The sequence below is a fragment of the Eulemur rufifrons genome, chromosome 10, assembly GCF_041146395.1.
Source record: "Eulemur rufifrons isolate Redbay chromosome 10, OSU_ERuf_1, whole genome shotgun sequence".
Taxonomy (NCBI): domain Eukaryota; kingdom Metazoa; phylum Chordata; class Mammalia; order Primates; family Lemuridae; genus Eulemur; species Eulemur rufifrons.
This window is the reverse complement of record NC_090992.1, coordinates 33,668,678-33,691,942: the sequence shown is the minus strand read 5'-3', so window position 1 is coordinate 33,691,942 and position 23,265 is coordinate 33,668,678. Positions and strand designations below refer to the sequence as shown.

Below are 23,265 nucleotides of genomic sequence, written 5' to 3'. Positions count from 1 at the left end.
GGCTGATTCTGATTAGGGATAAAAGTTTATAAAGAAGAGCCTTTGGCCGGGCGCGGTGGCTCACGCCTGTAATCCTAGCACTCTGGGAGGCCGAGGCGGGTGGATCGCTCAAGGTCAGGAGTTCGAGACCAGCCTGAGCAAGAGCGAGACCCCGTCTCTACTAAAAATAGAAAGAAATTATATGGACAACTAAAATATATATATAGAAAAAATTAGCCGGGCATGGTGGCGCATGCCTGTAGTCCCAGCCACTCGGGAGGCTGAGGCAGTAGGATCGCTTAAGCCCAGGAGTTTGAGGTTGCTGTGAGCTAGGCTGACGCCACGGCACTCACTCTAGCCCGGGCAACAGAGTGAGACTCTGTCTCAAAAAAAAAAAAAAAAAAAAAAAGAAGAGCCTTTAACGCTTAAAATTCATTGAATGAAGAGCCGAAAGAAAACCTTGGAAGCCGTCTAATCTATTCTCCTTCCACTATCGCTCCTTGAAAAACGATGAATTGAGGCCAGAGCTGTTGTGACTTGCCTAGAGTCATAAACTGAGTTAGTAGCAGAGCTGCAGGTTGAGCCTGGCTCTTCTCACTTTTTTCCAGTTACAGCCAGCCTTCCATATCTGTGGGTTCCACATTTGGCCAACCGTGCATCAAAAGTATTTTACAAATACCAATAAAAACAATAATACAAAAATAAAATAATGCAGTAAAACAACTATTTACATAGCATTTACATTGTATTAGGTGTTGTAAGTAATCTGGAGATGATTTAAAGTGTATATATAGGAGGATGTGAGTAGGTTATATGCAAATACTGTGCCATTTTATTTAAGGGATTTGAGCATCCTCAGATTTTGGTATCTGCAGGGGTCTGAACCAATCCATCATGGATATGGAGGGATGACTGTATACCATTCTGCTTCTTCAGTCTTAAAGTTAGCTAACACATCTTCCTTCCCAATGCCAACTGTGTGAATACCAGATCTTAGATCCTAAATTAAGAGTTTGGAATGTAGTCATCATTCAGTCATTGGTAGAAAAATATGATTTATAAAATGAATTTGTTTCACATCTCAATTTTAGTGAATGTCTTATTCATAAAATGAGTAAAGGCTCAATGAGATTAACAACGTCCAACTTGGAATAAATGTTTTGTAGCCGTGACATTGATGAGCCATGTTTCAGATCCAGCTCTATCACTAACTAGTATGACTTTGCACAAGTCATGTCACCTCTTTTGTCTTTATTTATACAACAAGAGGGTTAGAAAGTCTTTAAAGTCTGTTTCAGATGTCTTATTAGTATATATATATTACTACTGCCTGAGTAAAGCACAGACTTCAAGGAAAAAATTTCTTATGATCCTCAGTGTTCACATTTTTATTAAATGTAACTTAAATATGCATAAAACAAGCTATAAACTCTTTATATTTATAGCCCTTATTTATCTTTACAACCAAAACAAATAATAAGTTATAAAACCCTTAACATTAAAATTAAAAGTTCAAATATGGAAATGAGTACTTTAACACTGCGGTCCCTACTGGTCTGAGGCCTGTTAGGAACGGGCCACACAGCAGGAGGTGAGCGGAGGGCAAGCCAGGAAAGCTGCTTCTGTATTTAGTCATTCCCAGTGGCTCGCATCACTGTCCGAGCTCCGCCTCCTGTCAGATCAGCAACTACATTAGATTCTCATAGGAGCGTGAACCCTACTATAAACTGTGCATGGGAGGAATCTAGGTTGTACTCTCCTTATGAGACTCTAATGCCTGAGGATCTGAGGTGGAGCTGAGGCAGTGATGCTAGTGCTGGGGAGTGGCTGCAAATACAGATTATCATTAGCAGAGAGGTTTGACTGCACAATAAATGTGATGTGCTTGAATCATCCTGAAACCATCCCCCACCTCCACCCCTGTCTGGAAAAATTGTCTTCCATGAAACTGGTCCCTATGCCAAAGAGGTTGGGGATGACTGCTTTAACACATGCTTTTTGGGGTTCAACATCCTTCGCTATTCAATGCCATACATATGATTAAGTTTTCCTTGAACTTTTCTCTTTTGGAACTCTTCTTTGAAACTTCCTACAGCATTAGTGGATCTCATTTGACCTTCAGTTAACTCAGATGAATCATTTACATATTACAAGTTTACCTTTCTTCTTTCATTAATCCTGGACAACTAAAGTGGTAATATTGGGCACTAATGAAATCATAAATATAAACTGTGGCACTGAAACTCCTTGTCAGTGTTCAGTTATAAAATCATCTAGATAATCTAAAATATTAATTTTTTGCAAATTTTATATCATTAAATTGAAAACATAGAATTAAAAACATTGTCTCTAAAATTAGAAACAATACAAATGTTCATGAACTGAATGAATAGACAAAATGTTCTATATCCATACACAGCCTAGTCTAGACTATTCAACAATAAAAAGTAATGAATTACTGACACATGCTACAACATGAACCTTAAAGCTCAACCTCAGAACCTCAAAAACACTATGCTAAGTGAAAAAAACCCAGCTACATCAAGCTATATATTATATGATTTTATTTATATTAAATATCCAGTAAAAAGCAGCACCTCTACAGAGGTAGAAAAGTAGACTAATGTTTGCCTGGGCTTGGTGGTAAGAATTCAGATTTGACTATAAATCAGGATAAGAGATTTTATGATTTAATCAGTTCTAAAATTGATTTGTGGTAATGGTTGCAAACTTGGTAAATTTACTAAAATTTTTTGAATTATACACTTGAAATGGTGAACTTTATGATACATAAAATATATCTCAATGCTGTTTTTAAAAACTTTTTACAAAGAGCTCTAGAACCTCCTAACAATATATATATATCTATTAGATATTTTCCACCCCCTCCCATAGTAAGGAGACAAAGTTGAAAAAATACTGTTTTAGTAGAACCAAAGAATGGATCCAGTAATTAAAACATCAAGGATTCTAGCTTTGACTTTTTCACTGACTCAGTATCATCTTGGACAAGGCCTTGGGCAAATCACTTAACCTCTTCATGCCTCAGTTACCCCATCTATAAATGAAGAGGGGGTTAGATTCAATGTTCTCCAGGATTTCTTGCACATATGACAATCTCATTCTCACATATCTGTTGTCTATGAATCCAAACCCCCTAATGATTTCCTCTCCCCCGAATACTCTTTGCAAAGCCCCTTTATTCAGCCTGGCACATGTCTCATTAATTCTTGGTCACCGAAGCTTCCTGACCTTACCGCGTAGGTCTTTCGGGTATACAGTTCCCAAAATGTTAATCTGAAACTTCCATACTAGACTGAATGCCCATCATTTGTTAATCTCCCAGCGGCTTTGTCCTCATCCTGTGTAACTCTCTTATGGAAGCTCTCCCATAGATAACAATACTCTCCCCCTTCAGGCAGTACATGAAAGAAACAATGGACTATACAATGGAATCATCCTATAAGATGACACAGAATGAGAATCTGGCCCACTGTTTTCTCCTGACGCCTAAGGAAGGAGTTGTGCTCTTTGGATCCCTGTAGAGACTTTGGCATGTCCACCTCCTCAAGTTCCCAAGTAACAATTAAGCAATCTGGACTCCTTCCCACTACTCATTTCAATGTGTAGGATATTTGTCAACTTGCCCAGAGTGACTGTAGGCATTTTGAGCTATTCATCTGACTGTCTGCAATAGATAACAAATAAAAACATAATTAGAAGGAGGGCTGAGTTAAGTCTCAATTTTATTTTTATTTTTCGGGGGGGGGGTACTTATTTTAGAGTTGTAAAAGTTATTTCTTATGTGTCTTCATGTTTTAGTCTTCCCCTCCTTCCCCTTGTGTTTCAATAAAATGTTTCTGAATGTTTCAAATGAAAAGTTTATTAAAATAGAACTCATGTTTGTAAATATAAAAACATAATATCTTACTTCCTAGAGTTTAGTATATCTGAAGAAAGGTATAGATGGAATGTAAAGAACAAGCTATATGGTTGGAATGTGGTTTATTAGTCCACAAGTCTGTCAGGAATCTTAGACTCTTCCTAAAGCTGTGCTGACGTAGAACGTAACTTTGGAAGAACCAGTTAAGTTTGTATTCTACCTATCTCCTATAATTTAGGAATAACCACCTGCTAAAAACTGAAAACCCCTGTGAGTGGAAATTGTTAGGTAAAACTGAAGCATTAGTTATATTATTAAGAGTTAGTAAGTGGTTTTATGTATGCAATAAAAAGAAAAAGTATTAGCTATCTTAAGAACCCAAGAATGTGTGTCCTGCTTGTAACTGTCATAGGGCCAAGGAAAATAGAGAAAAGTGAAGTTGAAATAAAATTCTCTAAAAATAACTGCAAAAAGAGAAACTTCAGTGTGTTTTTTATGATATGAACATTCAATAAACAGAGGAAACAGATATGCCTAACCAAGAAAGTTTGGTATTGAAGATATCTACCTTTGCAATAAAAGAGAACAAATTATAGCAATTAGTATTTCTTTCCAGTAAGAGCTATATTGCAGGGTAATGACATGGCTTTAGTACCTGACAGAAAGCTCTCCCTTACAGAAAAAAATGCCAGCTAATAAATGTAGAAGGAGTGATAGAAAATATCCATTTCATAAATTCAAATTTAAGTTTTGATTCAAGATGATCAAGTTTGTTAAAAACCTTTAGGTGAATGATTAATGAAACTGAACATCCTTACAATGCCAAAGAACAGTGCACAGATGGTCAGTCATATACCATGTGTCTTCTGATGTGATGGAACGGGAAGTACACATCCCCTGTGGTGTATTCAAGCCAAAGATGTTTGACTTGAATCTATAAATCCTTAGATATAATATCCAGTGTATGAGAAACACAAGGGATAAAGAATCAAGCTAAATGATACTGTAAGAAAACAACCAGACAAATCCAGAAGTTGAGACATTCTACCTGATAATGGACCTGACCCATTCAGTTAGTCAATGGCCTTAAAATTAAGGGGACTGGTGGTGGGTGGGCAGGTGGGTGGGGGTGGAAAATTGTTGTGCTAGATCTAAAATGACTTGAGGGACATACAGCCAAATGTATTTTATCATCCTGGATTAGATAGATTCAAATTGTTGTAACAAACAGTTGACCCAAAAAGAACATTTTGGGGCAACTGGGGAAATTCGTGTATGGTCTAGGTATTGCTTGAAATGAGAACTTAATTAAACAGAAAGATGGAGATTATTGACTTTAAAAATCAGTTACCACCAGTAAGTACCATATCTCATTTGATTAAAAAATACACATATGTATGTGTATATATATCTGTTTATATAGAGAGATATATATGCATATATCTATGATCACGTCTATGCACAGAAAAAGATCCAGATAGGTAAATACTAAGAATTCAACATTGCTAATCTCTGGTAGTAGAAATATGATGATTTATTTTTATTAGTCTGTATTTTCTAATTTTCAACAATTGATTCTGTAATAATGAAAGGTTATTTTAAAAACAAAACAGAACTATCTTTTCATATAGAAAAACAACAGTGTATTCTTTCCTTCGAAGAAAATAAAAATGTTTCCTTTGAGGAAAGAAGGTATGAAAACTAGAAAACACTTTAGTATATATCAAATACATCAAGCTTCCAAGTACAAGGATTTCATACACATAAACTGTATTCTACTTTGTTTGAAACTCTCAATTTCTTTACTGGAGAGATTTCTACTCATTTACAGTATTATTTAATGATACACACACAAAAAACTCTGTCAGCTTTGACCAGTAGTTCTAAGATATTTTTATTGGTGGTGTTAGGTTCCCTAAGTTGATCTAAATTCTCTGCCCAGTATCCCTTGGAGTTCTGTATCCTGACAGTTCCCATAGGTACCCTATCCTGTGGATTCTCATTGCCCTAATTCATTCCCACTCTTCCCTCTTGCTGCAATCTTGCCTTTGTTCCCTCTGTTTCCTCTTCTTGCCACAAATCCAGAGCTTCTCTCTGTCTTTCGAGGCTGGTCTCTAATTTCTTCTCTTTCCCGAAGCATTTCAGATTCCTTCCATTTCTGTCCCCAGTCAGAAGGGCTCTGTTCATCCTCTGAACCTCTTTAGTACTCAGTTGCATCTGGTTTAAATCCCTTGTCTGCCTTTTATTAGCTATGTGACCTTGAGACTCAATTTCCTCATCTGTAAAATAGTGGTAATAAGCCAGTTCACAAGGTTGTGAGAGAGAGAGGTAGGGGATGAAAGTCAGTGGCTAGTACTGTAATATATGTGGTGTACGTAGCTCGACACAAACCATGCTCAGCGACAGCAATTGTGATTTGTGTTTCTCTTAAGTCACCTGCTCTTACGTTAGGTGCTTTGCACTCCTCTTTACTAAAAGTAGGAAGATGGCTTGAGAATTGGGGCTCAGCCTTACTCATTGTTCTGTTCCTGGTTGTGTGATACTTAAGTATATGACTTGGTATGTATAGTCCATTATCTAATCATAACATCAACCTCATTCTTTTCTGAGCATATTTCCTTTTTATGAAATGGAATTACCTGTGAATCTCACTAGAGTTTTTATGAAGTCTGAACAAGTTTTTATGTTTCACAACACTTAGCACAGCACCTGACAAGAGTAGGAGCTCAAGAAATGTGGAATCAGAATCTGAAAGCTGGTTTATATTTTTTCAGTCTATTTGCTTTCACTAATGCTGCTTGAAGACATATTCTGTAAATTCAAATGGAAAGTCTTAGATTGGAACAGAATTTATAATGTTGTATGTATTAAATATTATTAAAGAGACAAACTTTTTGATTGTCCCAATCTGTATTAAGTGATTGGTGAATCTTAATGGCAAGTAGACATAAACATATACTCTATGCTGCCTACTATTTATCATCAAAATTGAGTTTATTATGCATTGATTTCACAGTTCTGTTTTCTATCAGATCTCTATTTGCTATCATGAATAAAATACGTCTACTGCTAAGTGAACTTGTAAAATGTATACTTGTTTTTGAAGATTCCATACTCATGTACCATTTCTTCCTGAAACATATTTATGTAGCTCCTTTTAACATAGGAGCAGTAAGAGTATTACTTGATGGCTGCTTTTATTATTTTATTAATCAAGTGTCATGAATAAGATTTAAATTTTTATTATAAAAATTCATAATACTATAATTTTGAGAGCCTACTCTGTTCCAGGTATTGATTTATTTAAATCATCTCTAATTCTCACAACTCCTTTTTCAGATAAGAAAACAGGAGGCTTAGAAAGATAAAGTGGCAAAATAAACACAATTGTAAGTGACAGGGCTTGACTTCAAAACCAGATCTATTTGACTTTTTATATCATACTGACTAAAGACAAATTGTGCGAAGCTTTACAGGCAAAAACTGTCACCTGGTTCCATATCATTAGTTGCTATTATTTTCTTGTTTTGCTTTGAATAACCTCCCAGTGTTGCTGTGAGCTTCAAATGAAATAAAAATACTGTACATATCTAAGATTTTTTGTTGGAGTATTACCTCAAAGTGGAAATTTTCAAAAATTATTTTTTTTCATGTTCGTAAGAGCTAGGAACTATATCAATAGAAACAAAGACTATTGGTACCATAAGAACACCAGCAGACTAGGATGACTCATGGAGAATCTGTGAATGAGGCAAGAGTACACTTGTCAGCAAGGTGAATTCCTTAATTGATATTCACATATTATAAAATTTTAGTTACTAAGTCATTATTCAGTACTTACTCTGTAGAGAGCACTATATCTGAACTCCGTGACAGCATTTTCGTGGGTTATTCATCCACATTAAGTGAATCAGATAGTAGTAAAATGCTTTCATGCTGATAGACTTCTAACATGATTCTTGACAGTAAGGATCATTGATCTGAACAATTTATTTGAACATTTTATTGCATTATTTTAATGAGATAGAGCACAATTTGGAGCTTTGGACTGGGAATCAAGAAACCTGATTTCTGGCTCAAACTCTGCTGCTAATTATCTGGGTAATGCTTTGGGCAAATCATTTCATTCCTCTGGAATCCATTTTCCTTATATGAAAAATTAAAGAGTTTCAATATGTTAATCTCCACGGTATTAAGTTTTGTGAGTCTGTGATTCCAACAGTCCATACATTTCCTTTAGTATCATCACAAATCTGGTAAATTGCTTATTTTACGTAAACTAAACCTGAGTGTAGCTCTGTGGCCGTAGCTTGCTGTAGGACCTTTGTGGATTCACCAGCGAGAAGATATGTCACCTAAGAAATCTCCAGATAACTGATCTTTTTTGAAAAATTAATCGATAAAATCTGAAAACTGAAGAAGATACATGTCTTAGCGGTTTAGGATTTCCCACAACATGGATATATGTTGATTGATAATATAGCCCATGGTATTTTTTTATGCTAGAAACCACCTTATTGGAGAATTTCAGATATTACATGCAACAACAGGTTAACATAGTTAGGTGGGACGTCTCTTTGGTTCAAAGTTACAGTGATTTGAAAAGTGTTTAGTTGATCCCCAAAAAGTGGTGAGACAGGTTAGGCTCTTTTTCAGGTGTTAGAGGCAAGTTAACTTTTGAAGGGGTAAAAAAAAAGTGGTTAGTTGCTTTTCTTTTTGAGATCTTTAGTTTACTATGGGGCATTATCTTTTCCACACGAAAGTGGCTTTTATACTGTCACCTAATTATCAGTCAAATATGACAAGGAAATAGTAACTCAGGATTAGAACATAAATAAAAATAGAATATAGAGAATTTCCATTAAACTTAAATAAACTAATTACAGGCACATTATTCAGTATCTCAATATTAGAACCCAAAAGGACCGTAAGGATTACCCTATTTTGCAGAAAGCCTTCTTCTGATTTTAGAGATGAGAAATGTGGACCGGAAGAGTTGACACAAGTTTGTGGCTGAGCCCAGATAAGAACCTAAAACCTAGGCTTTCTGGCTCCAGTGTCAATGTTCTTTAATACCACTTCAGGGTCAAGACTTTTTTTTAAATTATCAAATATACATCTACTGGAGCTATTGGATTCAAGTTAACATTTTGTTATTTTTCTTTAAATAAAAACAAATTGTGTTTGGAAAATGTTGCATTTTGAAAATATGAACAAAATTAATAGTTTTTGATTAAAGAAGAGTGACTTTTGCCCTTCAAAAAAATGACACAGACAGGTGCAGTGATGTGTGCCTGTAGTCCCAGGCACTCAGGAGGCTGAGGCAGGAAGATCACTTGAGCTCAGGAGTTCGAGACCAACCTGGGCAACATAGCAAGAGCCTATCTCAAAAATAATAATAATAAAAAAATAAAAATTTAACATAATTTTTAAATGACACAAATGCATTGAATATGCCTTCCTTTTTGTCTTTATGTGGGAACAGCTGGCATGCTGTGTTGGTTGTGGTGGAATTTACATCTATGGGATACAGGATTATGTGTTCTTCTCAAAGGCATGTGTCCTATTGGCACATCATTCCTCCAGTGTTGTCTTCCCTGTGACTATGAAGACACCGTGAGCTGATGCAACCACCACTTGAAGATAAGGCTCCAAGCCAACTTTAATTGCACTAGGAAAAGGCAATTTGGGTAGGGGGAGAAGTGAGCTTAGGTAGCAATTATCTGGCTCCCTTTGAAGCATCATCGGGAAATTTAAGTCTTGTTGGAACAAGAAGAAAATGGATGCTGTTATCAGTTCATTAGGTTTCTAAACTCCTTCTTGAGTGATACACGTTGACACAAATGTGGCAAGCAGCTGTTCTTTCATCACTCTCATCATCAATAAAAATAAACATGTGTTTTAATGCCAACTAGGGATTCTGTGCTAGGGTCTGGGGATATAAAGAGGTATAAGCTCTCAGGGAACTCCTAACCCTTTAGCTGAGTAGCCACTTACAGCATTAAATAATGCAACTTTTTGAATGATGATATAGCAAACAAAAAAATACATACAACTCTGTACCAACACTAATATAGCTTATTTTACACAAAAGAAAAAGCAATGAAAGCAATTTTAAAGGTCCAAATTCAACCTAGAGAATAAATTTCAAATTTATAGCCAAATGAAGATCAAGGTTTTCGTTAGCTTTCAAGAATAATGCAACACAGCTGTGTGTGGTGGCTCACGCCTGTAATCCTAGCACTTTGGAAGGCTGCGGTGGGAGGATTGCTTGAGGCCAGGAGTTCAAGACCAGCCTAGGCAAGAGTGAGACCCTATCTCTACAAAAAATAGAAAAATTAGGTGGTCATGGTGGTGCACGCCTGTAGTCTCAGCTATTCAGGAGGCCGAGGCACAGGGATCACTTGAGCCCAGGAGTTTGAGATTGCAGTGTGCTCTGATCCTACCACTGCACTCTAGCCCAGGAGACAGCAAGACCCTGTCTGAAAATGATAATAATGATAATGCAACACAAAAATATTTAATATTCTATATCATGAGACTTTTATGTAAATCATTCCAACACTGAGTAATGCTAAAAAAATTTATATACATTGTGCCCTGTCTAGGGAATGGACACACTTGAAGCTCAGACTCGGGGGGATGGGGAGGCATGGGTAATATATATAACCTGAACTTTTGTACCCCCATAATGAGCTGAAATAAAAATAAATAAATAATTTATATACATATAACACTATGACTTTATTAACTTTTGGTTTTTAGGCCTTCTCCTACTTTTTGTTATTGAATCATTCACAGCTTTTATTGGTCTAATTGCCTTCTCCTAAATGTACTAAAATTTGTACAGTTTTTTGGCTGAGTAATTATTCAGATTCTTTTAGGCAAATACAGTTTCTATAAAGTAATATTAAAGACTAAATATTGAAGAACAGCCTTCTCAAATACCAAACTGTCAATTTTTTTCCAGTGTCACGAACCAGGATAGAGTTAAATAAGCTTTCCATCCTCCTCGTTGTATAATCCACTCCTCATTATCCCCATTATTTCTCCTGCTGAGGGTGTGGTATTGTACCACAGCCACATCCATACCCCTGTGTGCTCCAGAGTCCAAGGAGAGATGCCCTTCTTCTCAATCTCTATGTTGCACAAAGCCCTACATCTCTCAACAGAAGGAGTTGAGTTTGCTTTTGTTCATAGTGCGTAAAAAAGGTGGTCTTTGGCCGGGCGCGGTGGCTCACGCTTGTAATCCTAGCTCTCTGGGAGGCCGAGGCGGGCGGATCGTTTGAGCTCAGGAGTTCCAGACCAGCCTGAGCAAGAGCAAGACCCCGTCTCTGCTAAAAAATAGAAAGAAATTAGCTGGACAACTAAAAATATACATAGAAAAAATTAGCCAGGCATGGTGGCACATGCCTGTAGTCCCAGCTACTCAGGAAGCTGAGGCAGGAGGATCGCTTGAGCCCAGGAGTTTGAGGTTGCTGTGAGCTAGGCTGACTCCACGGCAATCTAGCCCGGGCAAGAGTGAGACTCTGTCTCAGAAAAAAAAAAAAAAAAATATATCAATCCCTCTTTTAGGTGTATTTGAGTAATTTTAAATATAGTTAAATGTGAATTCATTCAGGGTAGAAACCTTGGCTTACTAATTTATTTACCTCCTAAGCCTAGAATAATACCAGGTGCTTAGTATATATTTGATGAATGAGTGGATGAATAGATGGATAGATATAAAATAAAATTAATAAGCTTTTTCATTTCCTCAGGACAAAGCAGATGCGTACTTAGATACAGATGAAATTGGCTCAGTTTATTTTCACCTATTTTAATGTCCATGTGAACAAGCTGTTTCTTAAGTGACCTAGCACTACAGCATGATAGGACAAAATATTATCATTAACATAAAACATGATTAAACAACCTCCATTGTGTAACTATTTTGTTAGTAACTTGGGATGTTCTGTGTGTTGCTTGGTTTGTATGTGCTGTCAAGAGTTTAAACAACAGTTATTCAGCCTGCTATGTGGCAGGCTCTGTGTTTATTAAAATTGTAATTTTTGTTTATTGACTATTTTTGAACTAAGAACACATCCTTCTTGTTCATCATTATATCCCTAGCACCTAGCTCAAGGCTTGCCAGACATTATATTGGCAATCAATAATTGTTGAACAAATGAATGAAATAACACTAAGGAGGTTTTTGCTTTCAGGTAAAAAATAGCCTATTGGAAGAAGGAATGACAGGTTATGGTAGGTACTATAAAAGAGTAGGTATTATTGGATTCTGGCACTATAGAATAACTGTTAAAAATATGTAACTTTCAGAGTAGCTAAAGCACAGTATTAGAATTGTTAGAGGCTCAGTACCTGGCAGATATGCAAGTTGAATGGTGTCTCAGAAAAAAAGAGAATAGAAGTAACAGTAGGTGAAGAGTCCAGAATTAGTCGCTTTAGGATAGTTGGAAAGACTGGATCTGTGTGTTGCCCAAATTGTAATGGAGACTGGTATAGAACTGGAGAACCAGGTAATACTATTGGTCTGAGAAACAAAACTAAGAAGATCCCCAGATAGAGCTATGTGGCATGAATGAGCTGCATCATAAGTCAAAGTATGTGGACCCAAGAGGAAACAGGGCATTGAGAGACTTCCCACCCCACACCTGCCATATGTTGAAAAATAAATAACTTGGTCATTCATTGATAGTCCTTAGAAGAGTTAAGATATTTTCCCCTGAAGTCACCTAATACTCTATTCCTGTGGTGCCTGATTTATTATAAGAAGTGATTTAGAAACTTCTAAGTGTAGAAGTTGGTGAAGACCTGAGCATTTGAGGCCTAACACGCAGATTCTAGTTGAATCTAGGCTTGGCCTTGTCACACTACCTAGCCGCTTAACCTGGAGAATTTACTTGTCATTTGAGGACCTTGTTTTCTCGTCTTATTAACAGAGTGTTAGACTCAACTCTAATATGGTGTGCTTTTTGCCAGTTTTATCATTCTTGTCATCCAGCGCAATCTGAAGGACATTTTAATGAACTTCTGCATTTTAACAAAGTTGAAGAGACTTTGGAATCTGAGGGCAGGAATGGGGTGGTGATGGGGAATTGGGTGAGATTCTGCCCTTTCCTGGGAAATGAGGTTGATTTGCTTTCTAGACTCAAACCCATTTGGGGATATTAGGTGGAAGTATCTATAGGTAGAATGAGACATCAGTTTTTTGTTCTGTTTTATTAAAAAGAAGGAAAATGTTCTTGTCTTTAATAATTGATTTTTTTCTATCATAAGTTCCACCAAGAATCTTCGCTTTAATCACATCCTTAAATAGTATGTCATTGTGTCTGGATTACTTTGTAATATAAGCAAATTTTCAAGCATTGAGAGGGAAAGAGAAACTCCTTTATTGAGAATTAAAATTGAATACAGAGAAAAGTGATTCTCACGACTATAATTACCTCAGCCATTTGGACTGTCAAGAAACTTGCTTTAACTTGGATTGTCTTAATAAAGATTTGGGGGAGCTTAAAATAACGATGTAATTGCCCAACTCTACATTTTATCCCGCGCTATTCAGACCCAGTAAGCTTTTCCCTGTCAAGCTCTCGCCGCAGGATTGACGGGGAAACTTTCACTAGTCCCCTTGAAGAATGAGTAGTTACTCAGCATAGATTAGCCATATATATATGTATTTCAGTTGGGGTATATCAGGATAAGTGTACATCAGAGAATTATTGCCATCTGATATACTGCCCTGTGTGGGGCATCTTTTAAAATCCACAAGTCACTGAAGTTCTCTTAGGCCACTCATGTGACAAGACTTGCTCCCACATCAGCAATTTGGCACAGCTAATGTTTCTCTTTGCCAAAAAGGGCAAAGGCCCTGAGCAAGAAGCTGGCTTTTTCCTGGTTACAAAACTGACCACAATTCCTCACCAGCCTAATAGGGTAAGTCTGTTTTTTTCTGGTAATGCAATTCTTCTCAGAGAGAACTCCATTTTTTCATTGTGACATAGCATTTATCATTTAAACATCAGCTGATGTTCAAACGTTCAAACATCAACTGATGCAACATAGCTGCATTTGCTATTGATGGATAAACTGAAATTAAAAAAAAGCAAACTCACCCCATAATAAGCTGAAATTAAAAAAAAAGCAAACTCTGATATATAAAATTGAAACCATATCAGGCCCTATCTTTATTCTCTCAACTATTTAATTTTATAGAATTTAGATAGCAGTCAGTGTCATTTGGGGCCTCATAAAGTAGTAGAATAAATACCTTAGGAATATGACATTTCAATAGCATGTGATACAAAATTTAAAATATGGATACGTATTTGAATTCCAAAGTTTTCTTCAGATAATTTAATTAGAGATTCAACCAAGGATGGACACCTAAGGATAATTTTTTCTACATAAACCTATCTGGTATTTCATAATCCAAAGATTTAAAGTTTTCCACTTAAGAAGCAATTGATACGTATTTTACCACAATAAGAAAAACAAGTGAATATTGAACAGGCTTTACCCTGATAATTCTAAGTACTGTACAGTCCACACCCCTCACAAGACACTGAACATGTGGGTCACTGGCGAGACAGTGTGGCAATATTTTCCTTGTAATGTACCAAGTCTTGCCAAAGCAGTGAACAACATTATGACACAATATTTTGTCACAGCTGGCTCCCAACGGGGCAGTGCCAGCCAATTCAGGCCTGGTCCTTTCTGTGTTTATTACCACCTCTCCCAAATATTTGGAAACTAATGTCTTGACTCATTGGTGTATTCACAAGTTCTGTTACCCCAAGTCTTTTTCTTTTAACGGATTGATATTTTGTAAGATACAGACAAAATATCAGTGTGAATTATAGCAAATCCCTATTCCATGCTGTTATGGGTGAAACTCTGGGAGATTCTCCTATTAACCCAGAGAGTGAGTCCTTCACTGATACACTGTCTGCAAGCACGTCGCAAGGTAAAGTCTATTCCAGGTACAGCTACTGGGGATTTGGGGCATTTATGTAAGGGTAAAATTGCTCTTACAGTTTGTTTTCCAGGTTATATTTGTTCTAATACTATCACGTGTATACTCCAGTGTTTTAATGCTTAGTTCACTGCTATAGTGTTCGCTTAAAAACATGTTCAGAACATTAAAAAAAGAAAACTAACTTAATCCGTATTTTATCTCTGTGCTTGGCTCCCATTTCCTGAATTTTAAGCATTAAGGAATATTTATATACAAAAACAATCCTATTCATTTTTATTTCCTGAGTTTACATACATTTCCCAAAAATACGTAAAAGCTTTTTTAGAATACCTTTTCGTCTTGTGTGTTAGATATCTCTCATAGCAGTTTTTATCCCTCTTACAGTGTTTTTATTCCTCTTGAAATACTCTCAGCACTTTTCTGTTCTACTTTGAAATCTAGATATTTATATGTGCGTTTTAACTCTTACAAAGGATTGTAAATTCCCAGAGTGTAGGACCAAGTTACATTCCTTTTTAGATTTCTTAGGATATCTCCTAGCGAAGCACCTAATGTATTATAGAAGAATAGATTGTCAGGACCTTGAAAAATATCTGTTCTGAGCATCTCATTTTGAACATAAAGAAAATGAGGTCCCTAAAAGTATAAATGCCCATTGTGTGCTAAATAAATGATTATTATTTCTATTCGGATAAGTCAGTTTCAAACAGATACTACATTTTCTTTTTTTTTTTAATCTTTCTTTTTTCTTTTTTATTTATTTTTTTTACACATTCCATGGATGGTGAGAAGATACTGCATTTTCAACATTTCTTTCTTGACCATCGCAAAATATAAGTTCTTCATTTCTACAGCTCCTTCTACTGGAGTTTTTTAGCACAGCTTCTTCTGTTTTTTATTAAAGTTTCATATTTATTTCTATATTTTATTTGTTTTATTTTTCTTTTCTCATAGACTCCATGTAAAAATAGATTGTGTCAAATAATGTGATTCATGTTTTAAAATATAAGTACTAAAGCATTAAAATTAAGTCATTTAATTGCTTTACATTTTAACCTTTTAATTTTCCCAGAAACCTGAAGTTTGAATATATTAATCACAATTTCTAAAACATCAAGCTTTTTAAAAATGAAAAAGAAAATGTTTTCTGAAATACTATTTTATTTTATTACAATCATTTGACTTAATGTACATTTCTATCATCTGAGCCTCTTAAATAGAAGCCTAGTTTTATTCTATTCTATAAAATGCTCTTATTCTCTTTTTCTGCAAGCCATAAAAATTATTGCTATCTTTCTTTAGTTATTAATTCAGCCTGCCTCAGGGCAGAATGTCCTGGTTACACTGTGAAATAGTTCTTGAGTCAAAATTTGATAGTTTTGTCTTTTTGAAAAGAATATGTCTAGAATGCAGTACAACAAATATTTTAGATTAATTAGAGGGCAAGTACTCTTTATGGTAAGGGATGGTTATGTGATTCAAGTCAGTTTTCATTCTGTGCTAATCTCTATTTTTATGCTTTGAATTTGGACTGAGTTTAATTTTCTTTGAGTCTGAAATTCCTCCAAAAGGATGATCCAGTGCTTTTCCTCTTAATTAACATGGTACAGAATAGAATTATTATATTAGCAGTTAAAACATTATATTTTGTACCAGTAATTTAACCCTTGTCTTGTATGGTCTCTGGCTACTTCTTATTCATGTTGTTTTTCTGTTAAAAATGTGAGTTCCTAAAGGTCAAAGATCTATGATTATTATTTCTATTGTGTTTTGTAGATGACCATTAAATACTTACTCTACCCCTGCCAAAACAAACAGACAAACCTGAAAGTAAATTAGGTGTATGATCATCATTAGCTATCTGAGGCCAGCAGAGGTGAAACACTATGCAGATTAGGTATTTGGCCAAGGTACAGTAGTCAGTTTAGTGCCCGTTTTCCTCATCGTAGGCAAAATGGAATTGGAGGTTGTTGCAAGTATCTGGGTACTGCTATTGAAGAAAAAGTGGCACGTTTAGTGTTATGTCGTATTAGTAAATGTCATATTCATGAGATTAATAAAATCTCCACTATACTTAACCACTACACCCAAAGAGGACTTTCACACTTTTTCCTATGCTCCATTATTACTGTGACCCCTTTATATTATTCCCTTTTCTTTTTTCATTAAGAGCTCCTCAAGCAACCCCAAGTAACCCCATGCTGGCTCTGAAACCATTTCCACTAGTAAAAATTGGCAAGACTGAAGGGAAGCTTCTACAAACTCAAGCTGAATATGCCTCCTGCTTTTAGTGCCAGATTTAGTCCTGTGTGAATTTTATAATTTTAAGTTGTTGCACCAGAGCATTGAAAGATGATGACACACTTGTCCTTTGGAGCCGATTGAGCAATGGAAATATGCCTTAGAGACATGATAAATGCTGCAATAGACAATCCCCTGAAACTGGAGTCTCTCCTGAGATAGGAGTGAGTGAGCGAGTGCATGCCATTTTTACTGAGGGATCCTTAAACTGCGTCTACATGACTCTAGGCAACTATATACCCAGAAACATTTACATAATTGACCAAAATTTTCACCTTTCCAGAAGTTTAAAGGGACCCTTGTAGTACCAGGGAATATAAGAAACAGTCCTGTCTTCACCGCATATTCACCAAGTTTTCTGGCCCTCTGTTTCCACATATGGTAACAGAAAATACAGGATTAACGTGAGGGTTAAATGACACAATTATTTGTGAAAGCAAATCTAAAGCCCTATACGGAGTTTATTGTTTTAGCCACTGGTGGACAGAATAGAAGGTTCTGATATAATGTCCTAAATTTGAAGCACTTTATGGAATATGGAAAAACAAAAGCTGCAGAATTCTGTATGGCACTAAAATAAGCGGCACTGATATTTGAAATGGGGCTTCTACATGATCTCCCATGAGGGTTTTGACAAGGAAATGATCAACCTTAGAGGAAGCATCTTTGTACCTGATTTTTTTTTAAATGGAGAAACTACCACCCTTTTATTAATATTTGTCTATGACGAAATTGAATTTCCAAAGGTTGAAATCATTCTTTGGGCCTAAATGAGAGTGATGATTACAAGTTTTCTTATCAGAGAAGCTGAAAAACCATTGTAGATTATAGTGTTCTCTATAAAATGGAGTGGAAGTCCAGAACAGATTTGAGTTACTGACACAGCTCTGAATTTCATAATCTCATATGTAATAACATTCAGGGCCTTTTTGTTGAGTTTTACTCTTGTCCATATTAATTTTTTTCCTTAGTATGGCTCTGGTTTTATCATTTCTTTTTTATTTAACTCTAATTAACCTTTCTTGATCACCAGGACTTAGTAGATTTGTTAGATTTCTGGACTCTAAAAATCTCTTTACTTTTTTCCCAAAAACTGTTGTTTGTCTTGTACTTCCCCCCATGTTACAAATTATAGGTAACACCCAAAATAAATGTCATTTATAGTAGATGCTCACAAGGAAACACAGGTTTTTAAACCCCGTTTTCGCCTAGCATCCCTGATGAATGCACCTTGACTTGAAAGCTACCTGACAGCAATTATCCATTTAAACTGCTAACTGCAGTGTAAAACATGGGTCATTAAATGAAAAACAAGTTTTATACCTCTGACAGAGGTTGTCATAGGTTACTATTTCTGTCAGCATTCTCACCTAGAACTTTATTAGGATGACTCTGGGGAAATTCTAAAATCATCACAGTTCTTTGTTAGGTACATATTCTTTGAGTCAGAGGAAATCTGAGCAAAGTAAACTTCTTCATTTTCTTAACAGAATTGACACAAAGCTTCTGTTATGTTAGGTTCCTTTGGACACACTTAAAATAGGCACTAGAGGCTGACCAGTAAATGCCTCATGTCCATCTACTAGTGTTGAATATTTGTGAAAATATGGATGATAATGAATTGGACTCATCTGAATGGAACTAAGTTTCTATAAACTTCCAAATTTTTTTTGTAAATGTGGGTTTTGCACCTGTAACTAATTTAGAGACACAGAAATTGCACATGTAACTGATAGCAACTGCAATCCAACTCTTATAACTTCCGAATTAAGATCACGTGGCTATTTGAGTACACAGTGTTTTAGACCCATGTAATTTTTATTTGAGCAAGGGATTGCCAACAGGAGATCGAGGTTCCCACAAGTAGTGAATGGCACTTGTGGTTAACACTATAAAGTAGATTTAAAACAGTCAACTGTCAACTGTCAGTTACCTCCAGGCGAATTATCCCTCATTACCTCCAGGCGAATTATCCCTCATTACCTCCTGGCAGGTTTCCGAATGGCCTTTTAGCTGACCTTCTAAATGAGAAGCTCGCCCATCCAATGCAAACTGCCAGATAAACAGTCCTAAAAAGCCTGTCTTTATTATCAGTTCTCTACTATTTATTGAGTGCCCACTGTTTACAAGGCCTCGTAGTAAACACTGTGAAGTCTACACACCTTTCCCTGGCTTTTTCCAGATCTTTATAATCTGTTTCTTATTTATGTATTTTACCTTATTTCCTACATCCTGGCATTGGCCTACCCTGCTCCATTCAGACTAATCTCTTTGTCCCAAGAATAAGCCATACTTACTCTTGCCTCCAAGCCCATGAAGTCCTGGAATGCCTTTCCTAATTCTTCCACCTTTTCAAATGCCCCCTATCATTCAAGGTCAGGTTGAATGAAGTAACCTCACTGTATGATGCATTCTCTGAACACAGTACTGTTAATGGCTCTCCGTCTCCTCTAAACTGAAAATGTGTTCAGAATCGCTCTCTTCTTCCTCTTCCACTGCCACCCACCTGGTCCAAGCCACCATCTTTGCCTGGATACTAGTTTCTTGATGGGTTTCTCAGCTTCTGTCCTTACCTCCCGACAGCCTAGTCTCAACCATTCATCCAGAGGGATCATGTCAAAATGTAAGCCAGATGTGTCACTCCACCCAAAACCCTGCAGTGCCTCCCCCTGCTACTGGAAACAAAAGCCCAAATCTGCCCTGCACCCTCCTGCCCTACCCTAGTTGACCTCTCTGATTCCCTCTCCTCTCCTCTATCTCTCCTCCACTCACTCTGCTCCAGCCTCGCTGGCCTCCTTGCTATTCCTCCAACATTCCAGACGCACTCTTGCCTTCCTGCACCTGCCCTAGCCCTTGTTGCTGCCTGGAGCCCTTTCCTCTGACATCCTCTCAGCTAACCCTGTCAGCTCCTCCTCATCTTTGCTCAAATCTTACCTTCTAGTGAGGACCGCCTTGACCATCCTATTGAATTGTCTGTCCTCTCCACTGGCCTCCCCTCCCTTGCTCTACAATTTCTTATTTCAAAAGCAGTCATCATCTTCTGACATACTGTATAATTTATTGATGGGTTACATTTATTGTCTGTTGTCTGCTTCATCCTTCAAGAATGTTATATTAACCCCATGAAGGAAGAGATCTTTGTCTAGTTTGCTTATTACCCACTGATATATTTATTCCAAGTACCTAGAATGCTAGGTGAATTGCAGTGTTCATTAATAATTTATTAAATGAAAGCCTCTAACATTTTTGGTTTCTGTTACAAAATTTAGCCCTTAATTAGAGATTTTCTGGTATTATTTTCTGTTTTATATATTCCCTAAGCAAAATTATATAGTCACTGAGGAAAAAACCCATGTTTTATTCTCTATTACACAAATGCCTAACACATAAAAAGTATCTAATAAGTTCTTGTAGACTTATTAATACCAAACTGATCTCCTCCTGTACCTCAGCAAGCTCCTGAGGTCAGGAACTAGAATATGTTTAGTATATAAAAACCAAAATTTTAGTGTATGTTAAATATTATTCTAAAACCAGTGTTAATGTAAACAAACCAATAATACTGGATATGCTATAAACCAGGTACAAATATGTGTTTAATGATCTATTATTTAGAGTTATTTGCACCATGTCCTTCAGTTAGTTTGAATATCATTCAAATATTAATTTTAATGTCATTTGTTTATGAATTTGCCAAATCCCTGGTTTCTTCTACAAGTCTGCCCACCTTTTTTTTTTTTCAAGAGACAAGAGTCTTGCTCTGTCATCCAGGTGGAATGCAGTGGCACAATTAAAGCTCACTGCAGCCTTGTACTCCTGGGTTTAAGGGATCTTCCTGCCTCAGCCTCCCAAGTAGCAGGGACTATAGATGCATGCTCCCATACCTGGGTACTTTTTAACATTTTTTTGTAGAGACAGGGTCTTGCTATGTAGCCCAGGCTGGTCTCAAACCCCTGGCTTCAAATGATCCTCCCATGTTGGCCTCCCAAAGTGTTGGGATTATATGAGCCACCATGACCGGCCATCCACCCACCTTTTGATACTCCCAGTATTCATTTGAACCTCTGAAAGAGTTATTTTTTAGCAATGCTTTAAAAAAGTGACTTATTTGATTAAGTAACTGATGTCTAATATATAACGCACTTAGAGCATTCCTTGCCTGATATGTAATAGGTGCCTAACAGATGTTAGTTCTGTCTTCTCACCCTTAAAATAGAAGCTACCACTTTGGGATAATAGAGATTTTCAGTATCTATGCTATCTAAAGTTTTCTATTCCCATGGTTAGTTAAGTTGGATTTATTGCTTACTCTACAGTCTTTTCCTTAGTACTTTTTAAAGAATATGTAGATACTACCTGATAGGTACATGTTATTAACCATAATTCCAGAAGAAAGAAACCAAAGTTGAATTACTTGTTTTGGCAAAGGGCCAATGGCAAAACTAAGTAACAAAACAGGAGTTCTAATATCTTTCACATGTTCCAGACATGTGAATGCCGTGTTTCCCCTTACATCTTTTAATTAAGTCACATCTTTGGGAAAAAGTAAAATATTCTTACTATTTTGTTTTGCATTAACAATTAAATATGTTTGATATAAGATCATTTAATATTATCTTACACTTCACATAAAACCCAACCTTTAGTTTAGTAATTAAAATTGTGTTTACTGGCTGGGCGCAGTGGCTCATGCCTGTTATCCTAGCACTTTGGGAGGCCGAAGCAGGCGGATCGTTTGAGCTCAGGAGTTCCAGACCAGCCTGAGCAAGACCAAGACCCTGTCTCTACTAAAAATAGAAAGAAATTACATGGACAGGTAAAAATATATATAGAAAAATTAGCCAGGCATGGTGGCACATGCCTGTAAGTCCCAGCTACTCGGGATGCTGAGGCAGGAGGATCACTTGAGCCCAGGAGTTTGAGGTTGCTGTGAGCTAGGCTGACGCCACGGCACTCTAGCCAGGGCAAAAGAGTGAGACTCTGTCTCAAAAAAAAAAAAAAAAATTATGTTTACTTAGTGGACTACAATATGATGCTAATCAGAGCCAAAAGTGTAAGTTTGACGTTAAGATGGCCAGATTTACAAAGAAATCTTTGCCATTTACAAAGAAATATCTTTGCTACTGATACCAACCACATCTCTATCCACAGTTACCTAAGATATAAACAATTGACCTGGGAGAAACCAATCCAAGTTTCAAGTATATGTCCTATGTAAAATCTGATCATCTTTGATAGTATATTCAGTTATTGTTTCTTAAGCAGCGTCAGGTAATATAAGGTCCATGTCGATGATAGGGACATGTACCTTTTTCTTGGGCTGTCGGTATCAGTGACCTTCTAAAACATTATCATCCCACTGGCTCCACATAATTCAAAACCCATCTCCACCAGAAAGCTGTCCCTCCTTATTTCAGAACATGGTTAGTCTTTTTCTTTTCCACATTTCTAGAGCACTTGTTGCCCCTGTCACTAGTTTGGTCTCTGTATTTCCTTCTACTACTAAACATCTTTTGTCTTTGTAAGCTTCTCAAAGTTAAGAACCATAATATTATGTATTAATAATTCTTGTGAGGCCTGAAAAACACCTGGCACATAGTATTAGGTGATTGGTTATCTTGATTTGAGATGTTTTTGGTTTTATATTACTGATTGAGCATTTACTGAGCTTAAGATACACAGAAAGGAAAATGCCAAAGAAAACTAAAACAAAGAAAGGTTTGGGGAAGAGAAACACTGTAGTAAAATATAATGGTAACTCTTTTAAGAAGCATGGTTCATGAAACAGGTTGTTGATACAAAGAAAAGTTAAATAATTAGTGTAAAATTGGTAGCTAGAATGGATTTAACCCACTGACTTTATTTCATTTAAATGGAATGTCTCAAAAGACAACTCCACTGATTGAGGCACATTAACATCCCAAACACAAGGCTCCTGATGTAAGCATTAGTATTTGGAAAAACAGTTTCTGCATTATTTAAAAATATGGTGTCCTTGTAAAGCAGAAGAGCCAAATATGTACAAGCCAAATATATCAGTTCTTTTCAGATTGGCTTCTTTCATGTAATGGTGTGCATTTAAGTTTCCTTCATGTCTTTTCATGGCTTGATAGCTCATTTCTTT

At 36.4% G+C, this 23,265-nt stretch overlaps 1 protein-coding gene across 9 annotated transcripts in view; it reads left to right on the top strand.

Annotated features, from left to right (window-relative positions):
* PPARG (peroxisome proliferator activated receptor gamma) overlaps nt 1-23,265 on the top strand; it is a 129,734-nt gene that overhangs the window by 46,368 nt on the left and 60,101 nt on the right. For 2 of the 9 annotated variants that reach the window (XM_069483965.1, XM_069483958.1), the window contains exon 1: nt 14,572-14,828. The exons of the other annotated variants lie outside the window; for them this stretch is intronic. In XM_069483965.1, the coding sequence (XP_069340066.1) occupies nt 14,747-14,828 (82 nt within the window). In that variant the 5' untranslated portion in view covers nt 14,572-14,746. Of the gene's footprint in view, nt 1-14,571; nt 14,829-23,265 lie in introns of those variants that run through there. 9 annotated transcript variants of the gene reach the window in all.